Source organism: Chelon labrosus (assembly GCF_963514085.1).
Source record: "Chelon labrosus genome assembly, chromosome: 10".
In the NCBI taxonomy this organism is placed as follows: domain Eukaryota; kingdom Metazoa; phylum Chordata; class Actinopteri; order Mugiliformes; family Mugilidae; genus Chelon; species Chelon labrosus.
The window spans coordinates 13696532-13713553 of NC_140360.1; the positions used below are offsets into that span (position 1 = coordinate 13696532).

The window sequence follows — 17022 nt, forward strand, 5'->3', positions numbered from 1 at the left end:
CGACTGATGCTATCACGCAGACTTGGGTGCGACTACAAAGAAGGGCTCAAAAACATTCATCATTCGCATGCAAAAAATGCACACACGTCGACATGATCAGGCAGCGCTTGCCGCAGCAATCACTGCTTAGTTTCAAGGTCAATCAACTGTTTCACAGACAGAATTTACCGGTATAACAGACAAACACACAGACACCTACGAACTCCCTCACAAACACAAGGCCCTCAGTGCAGCGCCAGTGGCGTCGCTCAGAATAGCATCAAACAGAGTGGAGCGTCTCTTTCTTTGGCAGCGTGCATGTGTGGACCTGCCTGCTTTAGTCAGCTTATTTCACCATATTAACCCTCGTATATCACACTGTCACTGCAGAGAAAACAAGCGAAGTGGAGATGGAAACACAAGGAAGCTTTGTCTCAGATACGGCAGGCCGCGCTGCATCGCAGATATAGTTACAATGTTAAGGGAATTAAGCTCAAGAGTATTTTTTTTGATTATTTTAATTAGACAATTAGGTCATGTTTACATAAAAACAGAATGGAACCTATTATTTAACTTAACACATGTGAATAAAAGTGTCATAGTGTGATAATCTTAACCAATGTTATTAAGGTGCCCAATATTAATATTGTTAATAATTATGAAACAAATTAACATATTTTTATAAATGTTTTCGCTTTATAGGTGCTATGTTGCTGCGTTTCAGCTTTCAAAGCAGTAGTTTTTCATAAGCAGCTTGACCCCATATCAATTAAATCATCTGTGAATTGAGAAATAAGTTATCTTTTTAACCTTTTTCGGTCACATGTCATAGCTCTTTGCTTTCCTTACGGTTTACAGTGCACAGTTTGGAGCGTGGGAAGGGCTCCCTCCTATGTATGTTGTTAGTAATTGCACTAAAAAGGAACACAACTTTTAAATCCTCAGTTTAAGCTACTAATGCAGCTATTATTTTACACCATTGTAATATGAATGTGATGCAAATATTACATTAATGTGGTTATATCAAATAGATTTATTATAATAAACATAATTACGTCTTGGTCTTAGAGGATATTTTGATACTTTCATTTAAACAAACACTGTCAAATCCTCATAAATACCTGTTATATTTATCTTTTGCTTTACCCCTTTTGTTGCAATACATCTCAGCAGTCTGGCGTAGTATATGTCACAATGAAAAGTGTCCCAAGAGCTTCTTAACTTCTGCAACTACTGGCTGTTTCTGTTAGCCACGCTAGCGGGGCAACATCTGTCAGCCCGCCACTTTGGCCCAGACTGAAATATCTATTTTGTGGATTGCCCTGGAGCAGACACTCCCGTCCTCCAGATGATGAATCCTTGTGACTTTTGTTGATCCCCTGACTATTTCCCCAGAAAGAACAGGAGGTTCGAATTTGTGATGTTGAGAAAAATGTTTCCAAAACTAATGGATGCATACGCGTCGCCCTCAGGGCAAACTGTAATGACTTGCCATCAGTCTCAGCTGTGGGTTGGTGAGCAAAATATAAATTGTTAGCATGATGAGATGTTAAACTGAGATAGTAAACATGATTACAGCATCAACACTGTCATTCTGAGCGGTGAGCATTTGACATTACATGTGCAGTTGTGTCCGGGCTCTTGACTGCAGTTGAACATTAGCAAGTGTTCATCTAGATTTATGTAACAGAACTGATGCATACAAAGCCTTAAAGAAGTACAGCAAAGTTGTACATTATCTAAACCTTTAAATTTAAAATTAGCCATAAAAATAAAAATGCTTTATCGATACAAGTTCTGGAAGTGTGCCCCAGAAATTACACAAACCCCAGGCCCTCCAGCTAAGGTAACAAACTATTTCTCTCTGATGGAGTGCTTTGCTGATCTCCACGAAAATCCCTGGAGGCTTATGATCGTCTCTTACAAACGCACAGGAAAATACCTCCAGCGGCCTGTTTTGCCCACTCATCAGCACCCCCTCTCCTCCAGGCCCTCGCCCCACCCTTGCATCCTCGTCCCCTTACCTCATCCCCCTTCCTTTGCCGCAGCTCTTTCTTTCATTCATTCCTTCCCTTTGTACTGTGAGATGCAGAGAGGAAGAGAGGGAAGTGGGGGTTGAAGGGAAGGAGAGGGACCTTTTGTTGGCTTTCAGGTGGTTTCACATGAAAAGCCAGAGTACACACCTAGGTTGCCGCCACCGGCGACCCACGGCGTCTCACTTGCTTCCGCTGAGTATACCTGAGTTAGCCTTCAATTGTCTCCCTGCAACTCAGGCATGCTCAGATACAGACAAAGGCACAGTGAGCGCATGCATCTGTGGGAAATGTGAAGAAATACAAACATCTATCAACTTTTTTTTATCTGTGGCTTAGATTTGAGAGGGAAGGGTAGATGTTGGATTTGCAGGAGCTTGGTGGAGAAGAGGTGTTCTGAAGTGTGGGGTGGGGCAGTGGATCTGGGTGAGGAGGTGAGCTGGTATGGAGTGTGTGTGTTGGGGGGGTTGATTGCGCGGCTACTTTCTCTGTTCTCTCCTGAATGGACTCTTCTTGCTGCAAGCAGCTCAGGTAGCCTTGTGTGTGTGTGTGTGTGTGTGTGTTTTATTCCCAGGTAGCCCACGGTGAGTGCTCTCAAGTTAGTGTCAGGTGTCAGGTAGCTACTTGTCTTTGTGTCTTCAAGGCTGCCGTTGCTTGGATAGTGTTTACAGCCCAGAGAGCACGGTGGAGAGGGGGAGGGAGCCCTGGCTTTGATCTGATTCAGACTGTTTGATAGCGTGTGTGTGAGTGAGAGATTGAATGCTAGAAGAAGTGAGAGATATAGAGAGAGAATAAAAGAGCACAAAAGCTGCTTGAGTGGCAAGTAGAGTATGAATGTTTACACCCATGCTCACATCCGTGTGTGTGAGTGTTTGGGCCGATTACTCATCGCACAGCCGGGCCGAGCCTTTCTGGAGCCATCAGGAGAGTTTGATTCTACCTTCTATCTGGAATGTGTTAATTGTACATTAGTGACTCACAGAGCCCATTAATCACTGAAGTGCAACACGAACCGGCCATAGAGCAGAGACTCACGTCATGTCTTCTGACAGATTTATCACACACTGAACGTGGGAGATACAGATGGAAGCTGGACTTGCTAATGTGAATGCTTAATGATGAGTTGTCAAGATGGTACTGGCACCAAGTGGAAGCCTTGTGCTGCGCTGCGAATTTGAGTTCTAACTCAGGATACTTCTCAACTAGTTATTAACTCTACACATGCGAGAGCAAAAGGTGATGGAGATGCTACGGGAGCGGCAATGTACTGGCAGGAAGTGACTGGGAAGGAAAAAGCGTGGAAACAGACACTGGCGAGCACATAGCTCCCGTGTGAAAGGTGCGACTCTACAAAATAATAGGCTGTTTTCATGTGTGCGGTTAAACTGCAGTGTGTTTTGGCCCAAATGTCTGGAAACCTTCCAGAAAGGAACTAAATGTCTCTTGGGGCTTTTGTTACCTGCATTTACACTGTGGTTTCAAGCCCTGTGAAGTTTAATGTCATTTTGCATGCCCCAATGTAAAACAACGACAACCTTAACAAAACTGTCTCTGCAGCTACATGTCGTTGCACAGTGAAGAAAAATACAAGCTTCAATTGCAGGTTTAAAAAAAAAAAAAAAACAGGATATAAAGGATATAAAGGATATTGGAGGATATTGTAGGATATAAAGGATATTACAGGATATTTCCCTTCAGCTTGTCTCCGTTCATAAGTCATCACATAAATAATGTGTTAACTTAGTGTCATCACACATTATCGGCCTAGTCACATAATACAACTGAGCATCACCAGACAACACCATTAGCACCAGCTCTCTGACTCAACCTTAATACATTCTGACCCTGTTCACAGATTGCATTAACATACTGTACATCTTGGGTGATCCAATCACAAATGGACAGTTGAGCGGCAGCTGAGTGCATGCAGGAATGCACTAAAACCTGATTGTCCTGACCGCATTCTAAGGTGGTCTGGGTAAGCGGAAGAACGTATTTGCAAAAAGCCCACACATAAATAAATTGTGTGAGCGATTCGGTCTGCGTCTAACACGTCAAATAATCAACTTCGTCCGTATTATTTATCTTTCTTCCTCTTCTTGTTTTAGTTTCCAGCGCACTAGGAGTCGGGAAGGGCCATCCTGCCTCTTGCCAGTTGAAAAAACAAGGTTGCAAACAGGAACGATGTAAATATTTATTTGCACACAGAGCGGAGAAGGTGAGATCCGGTCATAAGTGATCACTCAAGACACGTGAATGCGTGTTGTGAAAAGAGGATGTGAAAAAAATGACATTACTAGCCTGGAAGTCAGTCCAGTTTTTCCTGCCCAGAAAGATTTATGGTCTGGAAACACACTGTTGGGAACTGATTATGCTCTGGCAAAGATCTGCTGGGCCAATCAAATCATTTAAATGGGCTTAATGCAGGGATGGACAGAAGAGTGACAGCCATGTAGTCACCCACGTCATCTGAGCGCCATGGAGTTGGCTCTGATTGGTGGTTGTGAGCTTAGTAAGGTTAAAAAAAATGGTAAAATCTAATGATGACCTTCAAGTAGAGCTTCCAACAGAGTATAACTGTGCTTACACTGCACATATACTTAGGGTGACCAGATGTCCCGCTTTGTGCGGGACAGTCACGCATTTTCATTACTTTTCACACATCCCGCAAATTGAGACGTTGTCCCGCATTGTTATTGACAGTCAGACTCCATGCGTGTTTTATAATCTGGCATTTATCAAATAGCTGTTTGGAGAAAGCAGTGAGGGCTGTCATCAGGGGTCGGGGCGGGCTGTTTGATCATGTCAATCAAACTGAGACGCGGACGCAGGTTAAGGGCGCGCCCACCAACAACAAACAATACAAATCAGATCAGAACGGCATGCAGTGCGAGACATGGAGGGAAGCACAACCCGTACGACTGAGAAGAGGAAATGCAGCTATAATAAAGACTGTTAAACTATCTATCCCTGGGTGAAACCAGTGCAAGGCGAGTCTGGTAAAGTTTGCTGTGAAGTTTGCTTGAGTCATTTTTCCGTTTCACACGGAGGTGAATACGACGTGAAACGACACAGACAATGCGAGACAAAACGTGTTGCTCAACTTGGGAACTTGGGAAAGTTGCATTTAAATAAGTTTTTATATATATATATTATAAAATATATTTGTTAAGTTTTTATTTGCAGGCTGTTATGTGCTACTGAATCAATCAGATGGCAAAGCATAGTAATGCTATAAGCAAAGGGGCAGAATAGAAATGTTAATTTTTTCTGTTAGTTCTTTTAGGGTACCATGATGCACTGGTATCTCACATTGTCCCACACTGTCCCACACAAACGTAGCCTTTGTCCCACATCTGGTGAATTGGGATCTGGTCACCCTACATATACTGTATGTGCATCTTAAATTAAATTAAAACAAAGACAACTGGAATTGTTGAGTTTCCTTAAAGATGTTTCACCACTCAGGCTACTTTAGTTTTTTTTTTTTTAAATTTGTTTAAGATGCACCGCAGCTTGTAGATCTAAATATGTTCACAGACAATGACCTTGGCAGCTGATTTTAAAGAATCCCCTCTCCCACTAGGGTGAACAATTCAGTATCAACTGAAATCTGAATTACACTGCCTCACATTGAACTTGGCACAAATCCATCAGCGCTGTCAGAACAGGTGCAATTTGAACAAATACGTAGCCTATTTTTGTAACAGTAAGGAGCACCGTGCGTGCTTGTCTGCACATTTGCGATTCAAGGGAAGGATAAAAATGAGATAAAAGATAAGAAAGGGCCGTAAAAGACAGTCAGAAAGAGAGACAGATGCAGGCAGGAGACCAGACATGCAGGTTTTTACAGTGTGTGTGTTTTAGGGCTCCCCCGGGGCCAGACAATTAAAGAGCATTTAAAAAGATGACAGAGCTCAGTGCACAGGAAGGGGAGAGGTGGGGTGCCCAGGGAGTGGAGAAGTTTGCAGGTGTATGAATAGCATGTGCGTGATTTTTTGTTTTGTTTTTTGTGTATGTACAGTACGTACAAATGAGCGTGCCCATGGGAATTTGCGTGCTCTACGTGGGTGCACTGTGTGAATGTGGAAGGTGTGCCTGTGAATAGTCTGTATAAATGCCTATGCGCAGTTGAGGTATTGAAGAAAAGATCACATAAAACATCACATGGTGGCAGATCACGCAACATTTTTAAACCGACAAAAGACGGACGGAGCCACAACAGACACTGCACTACAAAGAAGAAGAAAAGAGAGAAGAGAGAGAGGGAGCATGGGAGTGAGAGAGAGAAAGAGTGAGAGCATGCAAGAGAGAGAGAGAGAGACATTGTGAAGAACAGCTCTGAAAGAGGTTTTGTGGGGCCGTAACAAAGGCCCCTCAGAAAACACAGTGGCATAGGAATGTTAATTAATTAATGAGAAACTATTCAGCCTACAGAGGATGGTGGAGAAAGAAAGACAGAGTAGAAAGACGAAGAGACAGACAGGCTGGAGGGGTAGATAAACTCCAGCCCGCGTGCAAATACTTTTATCTGTGTGGTTTTAGATTTTAAACAGAAAGTCGTGCTCTCACTCCAGCATAATGAACGGCCTCTCTGGGGAGTTTGCGTGTCATAAATTGACATGTTGCACCCTCGCGCTTGTGCCTTGTGAGCATGTGTGCATTTGAATGCGCATAACATACTGCCGCTGTCAAAGCCTCACTTCCTCGAGCCTCAGCTTTCCAAGAACTAAGAAAACAGCCGCGTTTTCCACGCTGACTACCATGCATTTTTGAGTTAATCCACCAACATTTGAAAAGAATTCGTAAGTCTGAGAGTCCGATGTTTTTATCAGCTCATGGAGGAACGTATAAACCGACTAGTAAAACACAAAAATCACCAATAACTGGAAAGATTATGAATAATTGACTTGAAAACTGTTTTATTGGAGCATTAATACTTTGTGGAATAATTAATGGCTTCTCTTCCCTCTTAACGTTTTTTTTCCAGCTGCTCAGAGATACGCCTGAATTTTAACAAAAGGACAGACCTAAGAAAGAGCTGCTGTGAATAGTAAGCCAGTTATCCTTTCTTTGATTTGTCATAATTACAGAACGCCTCATTCGGCCGTTACGCAACATCCTGTACTTACAGGTGCACAGTGTGTAAAACCTTGTTGTGCAACATCTCAAACGGACTTGTCTATATGCTGTTCTTATTTTCTAACTTTCCAGCCCCTTGTCTGCACTAACTTGCGCTCAGTGGAAAAGGGTTTGATCTTAAGATACAAGAAGAATTATGCGTTGTAATAAAAAGAAAGCGAGATTATTGCCGAGATTCTGTGGAAAAACTGTGAGCGAGCACGGACAGACTGTGAAATAAAGATAGGCTTTAGCCCGGGGCAGCTGACACTTCTTCACAAATCCACACTCTTCTCTCTATAGACTGGAGTGTGTGTATGTGAAATGGATACGCGAGTTCCTTTGCACCGGTCACTCATAATCTGTTATTTATCTATTGGCATCCGTGTGCGTGTGTGCCTGCATGCGTGCGCTGCAGCGCGTGTGATAGCGACATTCCAGGAGCAGAAACCTGAGAAGGTGTGACTTACGAGACACTGGATTCAGCTCTTTCTGGGGACTGAGGGGTGCTGAAGTGTCAGAATTCCAATTTCCTCCAAACAGTCACTCCCAGTCACACACTCTGACCCTCTGCGTCTCTCTCACACAGCCAAGCACACTCTGCCGCCTTCATTCTTATCCTCCAGAGCTTGCTTTTTTCCTCCTCTCTCATTCAGCTGTAAACACTGTCTCTCATTTTCACTCACTTCCATTCATAAAGCCCAACAAGGAGATGTCTTGTCTCACAACACTGTACTGCACTGCCACCACCTTAACCTTCCCCCCTTTTTTTTTTGCTTTCTCCGAGCTAAACACTTTCTCTTCAGATTGAGCTCCTGGGCTCAGTCAAACAAGGGGGAAAGGAAGAGAGGGAGAAAGAGAGGGAAGAGTTTGAGAATTGCGGGCCCCTCCCACTTTCCGGAGATGCTCCAGCCCATCCCTAAATTGTGGGCCAATGAGGGTGGCTCATTCACAACTCATGCGCTCCTTCTACAATAGGTAAGGAGAGAGAGACAGAGAGAGCAAGAGATATATACAAGGAGAGAAAGGGAGAGAGGGGGAGTAAAAGTGAGTGTGTTTGGGGGAGAAAGACGGTGAAAAGGAAAGGCCAGAGTGTGAGGGAGGACAGGAAAGAGGGGAAAGAAGCTACAGGAACCTCGAGCCCCTGGGAATGAAGTAGTGTATAGATAGGCAGATATAGTGAGATGAGGAGGTAGAGCTTGTGACAGGACAGATTTAGAGAGTGGACAACCTGCACGGGAGAAAAAGGCAGTAAGAGCTTTTGAAGAGAGACAAGAGTGTTTGGTGAAGAAGAAACACCTCATTTCTAACAGCAGCCTCTTGAGACATCACAGAGAGACAAGACAGAAAAGCCCACAGGTCTAGATGCAGGCAGGTGGACAGTCAGACATGCTGCTTGTGCTTCTGGTTCTCTGCGTGGCTGGAGGAGTTTGGGGGTATGGACGGATCCAGGACAGACAGGGGCCAGCAACACCCCTGTGCCCATCTCCGTGCCAGTGTGAAGAAGATGGGATCTTTATCATGGTGGACTGCTCAGAGATGGGACTATCGACTGTACCAACGAGCCTCAGCCCTCTCACCACGTACCTGTGAGTAATTATGTTACTGTGAGGGCAGTTAAGGACTTTCTGGCTGTGCTATCATGTCCTGTTTCACTTAACCTTTCCAACCCCTCCACATACGGGCCTCTCGCTGTGTCCTGAGCGTTTCCTTGACCCCAATAATCCTTTTCTTGTGTTTCCACTTTGTATCTCACCCTGAGTCCTCCCCTACATCTCCAAGACCTCCTCACGTCTCCTCTCAGTCATCGCGGTTGCGTGCCGACCCGTTTCAAAATGTTTGAAAAATGAATTAATGCCTCGAAATTGTAGCTGGTATTTCAGAGATTTGTAAAAATAGAGCAACAGTTGGTTGGATGTGTGACCAGGAAACACTGGCATGGTCCACATGTAGATAAAAATGGACAGGGCCAAGTGGGAACATGTGTACGCAAGAGAGGGAGAGGGAGCGTGTGTGTGTGCTGGCCACTATGGCAAAATAACTGGACCACTTTCAGTGTCAGGTTTCTGAGCACCAACTGGAGACGCGCCACGAGAGTGTGTGTGCACACATGCGTAGGCAATGCTTTTGTGTATGTATGTACGTAAGTGTGCTTGCGTTTGTGTACATGTGAGTGCGTATATGTGTGTGTGTGCGTGTGTGCTAGCTGCAGGCACTTGACCCAACCGTGTATATGTGTGTGTGTGTGTGTGTGTGAATGAGGAAATGTTTGAACACATATCCAAATGTAAGAAATATTTTGCCGCTGCTCTGTATCACACTGTTCTATGATAAAAACATGATGGCTATGATATGGAAAAAGTCATTTGATTCTCTTTTTATTTTTTTTGATTGACTGCTTTGAAGGACTTTGAAGGTTTATATCACTTTTGTGATTTGTGAGTATGCGTCTGAACGGCTGGCTTCAGGCTGCAAATACAATTAAAAACTTAATAACCAGGCATTTTAAGGAGACGCTTAAGAATTATTACATTAAATACTTGATCTGGGCCAGATTTTTCCAACTGCTTCCCTGCGTAGGCCCTCAGAGGACAGATTATGGACACTCTGTGATAACTGATATTGAAGTGATAGAAGTCGAATCCAGGAAACAGGGTGTGATGGAACAGATCTCACTAGGGGCTCTGCAAGTATTACAGTGGAGGGGCAGAATTCAGAGGGAGTGAGGAAAGATCAACAGTTTATGTAGCAAACGACTTTAAAAGAGACACATAAAACAACTCTACTTGAATGATGCCCGACTCTTCGGCTGTCGTGGGAGCCTGTGGAGGCCAGATTTCACTGTGTTCATTTGAAAGTTAAAACACATGTAGAGTTTATGGTGGTGAAATATGGGCTCCAGCTCCATCCAGGAATCTACCTATGAGAACATCAGGCGTTTGGCCCGAACAATGGATATACGTACACAACCCAAGGCGGCCTGAATCTTGAGCGTTGAGCCTCTCAGTCCTCCTCTAAAATAAAAACTGCGATGACCTGAGACTCCCTCTGTGGAAATCTACGCTGCACCAGACTGCTCCACTGTAGCCACACGCAAACACACAGATATACACACAAATACACATCATTCCTTACAAACACAAGCTTAATTGTTCATTTCCCCTCGTTACCTAACGGTGGAACTGGACCAATTAGTGAGTTTGAGGGCTGATTTAGAATAAGATAAATAAACTCAGCGACCAACCGCACACGCCCACACACACAGTCACACGCATTACTTGCAGAAGGGAGAAGAGGGGAATGTGGGACAGCAGGAGAGATGCCGCAACAAATTAAGATACTACACGCAGGAATCACAGGTTTCTCTTCGGCCTTGCTGATAAAAATCTCCAAATGCAAACAAAACAGACTCCATAACTCACATGCCCACGTACATACATACACAACCAAAAACACAAACGCGGCTAACACAGCGGGCTACAGTTTCTCATTTCGTGCCGGAGTATAAAAGGTTACAACAGCGGCGTGCCGGTCCAATCCCCACCAGGATCTGTCGAACTGTCCAGCACGCCCCGCTGTGCAGTGCAGGCAGGATTAGCCTCCAAGCACATACTGTTAGGCTGCCGAGGTCACAGGGATTTGCTTGGGAACGGTCCACATTACAAACCACATCCACACAACGCTGTGAAAGTATATGACATCATTCACCCGTGTCATCGGAGAGCTCTTCAAAGTGAGCCGAAGTGTACATGCTACGGCGACTGAGAGGGCAATCCAGGCAAAGCATGATTCACTCTCTTTCCTCGTGTTTATTTGCACACTTGGACGGCACGGCTGCATATAGGTATAAACACTGTTAAACCGTAATGAGCAAAAACAAGTGTATCATAACAGTGAGGCGAACACGGGCTGACTCTGCAAAGGTATTTAACTACCGGGAGGCAAAGGTGCACGAGAAACGGCGCTCCGAGCAGAGTGCGTTGAGATTTATGACAATAATCGTTTCCGTGGGCAATGCACAAAATGAGCTGTCATGTGAGATGCTTTGAAAGACCTTCTCTTTGATATCAGATTAGGAAGGAAAGACACTGCCCAAGGGCGTGTGTCTGTGTGCGTGGAAGCGTGTTGAGTATGGAGGGAAGAACGTGGCGTACCGTACAGTAGTTCAGGGATGTGTGATGTTTTATGTGTAGCTGCAAGCGAGGTGAGATGGCTTCCCTGTGACACAGTGAGTAGCTTGTCCGTCACAAATGTTAGTTGGGAGCAGATGAATTAGTCAGCTGTCTCCCTGATAGAATTATACCAATATAAATCAAACATTGACACTGAATAATATCCTCACACTATCTGGCTGGTCGATAGCCTGCAAATAGACCGTCGGATTTGTACGGTTGTCAAGTGTTCACACATTTCACACTTATTCGAGAGGTGTGTGCAAGAGGAAAGGAGTGTATGTGGGTCTGGGACTGCAGCGTTTAGGTGAGGCTTTGCGGTAGCGGTTGAGTGCGGTGAACTTCTAACGGTGTTTTGGCCGAGGCCAGGAAACCACAGCGAGCGCATTACCAGACAGAGGCAAACCAAGGAGTGTGTGAGCATGTGTGCATGTGTGTGTATGTGTAGACCACCCAGACTGCGATGGGGATTTTTTTTTTTCTAGCCAGTGGAGCTGAAGCAGGAGTGAAGGAATAATGAAGAGATGGATTATAAAGAAAAAGGAGGAAAATACACAAGGTGAGGATTAGAAATTGATGGCACGAGAATGTGTATTTGGAAGGTTTTGGAGATTCAGTTCAGGTTGAGCACATACTGTATACACAGATACACAAGCAGGGGACAACATCCTGCCTCTGTGTGGTGGCCGTGACAGTAACAGTCGTGTGCGTGTCATTTAGCCATTATGTTGATGGAACGATTCCTATCAAGAGTGACCGGGGGTCACACTGTAAACATCATGTCTGAGAAAGAGAGAGAATAGAGATAGAAACTGTATGTGATAAAGGAGAAAGAAAGAGGGGGGAAATAAGCAAAAATAAGAGAACCTAAACTGAAAAGAGAAAAGTCTTTGAGTGTGTGTCTGAGTGTGTGTGCACTGACAGTGGAGGGTCCTCTATACAGCAGCTATCAGCTCCAGCATCAGTGTCCTGGCTCCAGACGTCTATGGTAGCCCCTCGCCTCAACTACACTCCCCTCCCTTCGCTCACTCTGTTTACCCCCCACCGCCGCGGCCACCACCTATTCTCCTTTCCTCACCTGTTTCCTCTGGCCTCCGTCAGATTGAACAAAAATCCATACATTTAGTGCTCGTGCGCCTTCAGAGCAGGTGCTGAAGCCGCTCAGGTGGCATTAAGTGTAAATGCATGATCGCCGGTGTGCAATGTGATTCTTTGAAAATCAAAAATGAGTGCATACAGCTCAGGGCAGCGGAATGAGAAAAGCGAAGGGTGTGTACCCAAGTCAAACGGTGCAAATGTTTTCAATGTGTGTGTATGTTGGCTGGGGGAGGGGGTGCTTTGGCTAAGAGCCAAACAACTGTCAGCTGAGATCAGAGAGCCGCGCACCTCTGATTGTACAAAGGCAGAAATTGGTGGCATTCAGCAGCATGCCTGAAAAGTTGTAATACGTTTTTTCATTCATTCATTCCTTCGTGCTGTTTTGGCCTTCCTTTACTCTTTCCCTTCTCCCTTCCTTCTCTCCTTAACACAATCTTTACCTCAGTGTCGATTCCTCAGCTCTCTCCTAGATTCCCTGGAGGCCCTGCAGTGAAAACCAGCAGAAGAAGCCACTTCCACTAGCTACAAAGGTGATATTTGTGCCAGAAGGGTGTTGGAGGGAAGGGATAGGCAGTTAGCATTGGATAGTGCACTGGTTTGTGGTTTCCTGAGAGAGCAACCTGGGAGGCTTTTAAATGTCGTTCAGGGACAGACGGCAGGTAGGCAGGTACAGGACAACAATGGAAACAATGACCATTCCCTCAGGAGCAGGCAGGCAGGGAAGACACAGAGGCCATAGTGTGCTCTACCGCTCCATATCCTGTCCTTTAGAAAAAAGTAGAAAGCAATCACGACACAAGATCTTGAAGTGAACCAGGGTGGAGGCTGTAGAGATCAGGGAAGTAAGAATGCGTTGTATATGCACATAAGTCTACGTATAGTGAGCTGATCCAGACTAAAAACGGAGTTTGGTATTTGTTGGTGTCAGATCATTGCCCGCTGATTGACTATGTGAAACTGTATGTTTCGTGTGATAGCAGTGTGACGCAAGTATGACACGGGGGCAAGGAATGTGCTCCCCGTGATGTGTGGTGGTTGTGGGGTGAAGGGCTGCTACTGACTGAGAGAATTCAGGATGCCTGCATGGCCCAGATTCCTTTTCAAACCCCTTTACAACCCTGGGAATCCATGGGAATGTTTGTTTGTGTGTGTATGTGCATAAAAATGTGCACTAGCACTCACTTTTCCACTACAGAGAAGGCATTGTCCTGGCCAGGGACAGGCCACAATTAACTGTCCCTAACTGTCATAGTGTGTGTATACATGCATATGAGGAGGTAGATGTCTGAGCGTAACACACGTGCATCCATGACTTTGCAAGTTTTGGGACACACATTTATGTCCTGTCTGTCACGGATCCATTTCTGTAAGTACATGAATTTCTGTACATGGAAGTTTCTATAAGAAAATTCTCACATCTAAAGTTGTTTGGTTTACAAATATACGCAGTCCAAAAGCCTGAAAGCCAGACCAACTTCCAAACTTGGTCTGAAACTGCTCCATTTCGATCTGATTTTGCTCTGTAAAGATCTGCCGGGCCAATCAAATCGGTTGGGTATGCTTTATGTGGTGACGGACAAAAGAGTAACAGCAACGTAGTCATTCACGTCATCTGAGTGCCATTGAGTTGAACGTGTTTACAGCACAATGGCTCTGATTGGTTGCAGGACTGTGAAATTGCACGCAGAGGTATATTTTACTCGGTATCGGTTGAAGCATTATGAAGCAAGCTCCATAATGAAATCCAAATGGCGTGTTGCCAGAATCATATTCTGATAAGAACTGAGTCCAGCAGTTCAAACTAAATACTCAAATTATAGATGAGGCTTTAAGAAACTAGTTTCATACTTTGTAATATCTGTTTTGAAATAGTTTAGAAAAAGATAAAAGTTTGTAGAATAAAAAAATGTTTCACTGTTTTTTTTTTTCACCATTTCCAGTTTCTTTTTCAATACAGAACAAAAATAAGGAGTCCTCTAACAAGGAGAGTGTTTACATGAGTGTTGACAGCAGTGTGTGTACGACATAGTTTTCTAAGTCCCACCTATACCTCAGCATGTATCTGTCTGTCTCTGTCTGCCTATCTGTGTGATCGCTGGCCAGGCCTGCTGAGCAAAGTGGCTCATGTGGGGCTGGCAGTGTGCAGGTGATGACTAGTAAGAGCTAATGATACTTAATGCCCTTTCTCTAACAGCGTACGCGCACATGCACATACACATACACACAAAGACCCTAAAAGTTTGCAATCCACATAAGAAAGCACATTGCACAAGAATGGATTATGTACACACACACACATTTGGAGACGGCTAATATATCAAAGCATCCCACAGAGTAGTGATGTTGCTGGTTGGGATCTGGTCAGGAGAATGGACCACTGGGATGGGAGTTAGCTAAAGGGACACACACATAAATGTGCACACACATACGCACATAGCATAGCATAGCCAAATGGGAATACTGCACAGGAATGTCCAAGAAATTAAAAGGGGAATGTAGAAAACAGAAGGTAGAGAGAAGAAGGAGGTATTGAATGAGTAAATCTTTTTAAGGACTTTTAGTGGGTTAGTTAAACTATCTGAATGCAGAAACAGCACTCTGGTATGACTTAATTATGGCTAAGACTGCTGCATTACTCTTCCTATGACTGAACTTCACAGGTGACTTTTCCATCTGCTGCAAAGGGAGGCTGGAGGGAATTGTGCCGCTGCAGAGCCTCTCCAACTGCAGCCAGAATTACTCAAGTCTCTATTACATGTCTGAGAAGGAACAAAAGAGGAAATCTGGACTTTTTACATGCATGGCAAGAGGCCAAACTAAATCTCTTTAAACCGACAGCAGCCACATGTCTTCATTGGTATGGGGTAAGATTTCATCAAGTGCTGATCTAAGTTCAGTTCTAGATGTTATCCACGGGTACTGTTAAATACACGGAGCAGATGAACTGATCATAGATCTGTGGGTGCAACAGTAAAGGAGGAATGAGCCGGCAGTGGATTTGAGCGGTCGCCTAACTAGATCCAGTGTCCTCCTGTTTCTGCCATTCAACCAAATGAAGTCATAATAGAGCCTGACACTAATACTCATCGGGTTTCATTTACTGTTGTATCCACTGCTGAGAATCTGCCTCAAATCAGCGTGCAGGAAAAAACACCTCTGTAAGAGATACCCTTTCAGGATGTGTGGAAAAGTGGGGAAATTTGTAACCCTTCACCACACGTCTGTGCCATTATGTCAATGGATCTCATTGGCATGTGTTTGTCATTTAATGGAAAAAAACTATGGCTTTGGTTTAGAAAGTAACAAAAATGATCTCTAGCACATGTCACGTAACAAACAAATATGAAAACCAGACAAAATAAACAGGCAAAACAACGGATTAGTGGAGTATAGGCAGAGCGATGAATGCCTTTCTGCCTTCCACAGCTATGGCCTACCCACAACAGCTGCCTGTCAGTCCTGTCCACATGTTGGAGGCAGTTGTATGTTGTGTAGCGCCGACTGTTCCAACACTTCCTGTTCCATTACTGAAGTGCTTGACCTTTCACCCCCCCCTCCCCTCCGTCTCATGACAGGGTGTGTGTGGGAGGACAAGGAGCGGACATGAAGTGTGTGCGTGCACGTGCATATGTGCGTGTGCAGTATACGGGGGTATGAATAAGTCCCAGAGGGCATGAGCATGTTTCCCATGACATGGCCTCAGACTAAACAGCCGCTCTCTCCACCCAGACATCCGCCTGTCATTCTCCCCTAAACCGCAGCAAGCAGAAAAGAGCACACAACATGGAAGCATCTCCCCTTTTTGTCTCATTATCTCCTCTTTTCTCTTCATCCCTCCCTCTCCGTGTCTCTGCACTTTTGTGGCCAAGTCCTCCCCGTGGCCTTCCTTGTCCAGGTGAAAGACTTCTCCTCGCCCTCTCCCTCGCTCTTTGTGCCCCATGAATGAGAGAAAGAGAGAATAAGAGAGGGAAAGATAAAGAGAGAGTGCCTTCGGACACAAAGGGCAGTGTACCCCTCCCAGGAAGTCTGGGAGAGAGGGAGAAAAAAAACACACATCTTTAGAGGAAGGAGGAGGCATTGTGCCCTCCTTCCTGACTCTTTGTGCGTGTGTGTGTGAGTGCAAGCTCATGTGTGACCGAGAGAGAAACTGAATGCCAAAGCAGTCCGTCTATTCAGATAGAAAAAAGCAAACACACTTAGACCTCACCCTTGCATACAATTCACACACACTGTGCTCTCTCTCTCTGTCTCTCTGTCTCTCTCTGTCTCTGACACACACACACACACAAAATGCACACAACCATTTAGACCCTCTTTAAGGCGGCGCCCAAGCACTGACTACCAGTTGCATTGTGTGGAATAAAAGATCCTCTTTCATCATGCCTTAACTGTTTCAAAGAACTAAGCGGAGAGGATCAGACTAGCTGAATCCAACTGAAGACATTACTGTCATAGCTACAGTCAAAGACAGCCAAGGTGTGGCTCAAGCACCCCTAATGCGGAACTCCTGCCCTCTGGGCAAGGCTCTGGTTGTTGATTTCCACTAAAGATCTATTACTCTAATGTTCCTCAGGGATAAGCCAACTTCAAAGGCATGGAGCTTACTGGCATTATTGGCT

At 44.7% G+C, this 17022-nt stretch overlaps 1 protein-coding gene across 2 annotated transcripts in view; it reads left to right on the forward strand.

Annotated features, from left to right (window-relative positions):
- Positions 1-8146: 8146 nt before the first annotated feature.
- Positions 8147-17022, forward strand: part of lgr6 (leucine-rich repeat containing G protein-coupled receptor 6) — a 36289-nt gene continuing 27413 nt past the window's right edge. For both annotated transcript variants that reach the window (XM_084552820.1, XM_084552821.1), the window contains exon 1: positions 8147-8722. In XM_084552820.1, the coding sequence (XP_084408946.1) occupies positions 8499-8722 (224 nt within the window). In that variant the 5' untranslated portion in view covers positions 8147-8498. The remainder of the gene's footprint in view (positions 8723-17022) is intronic.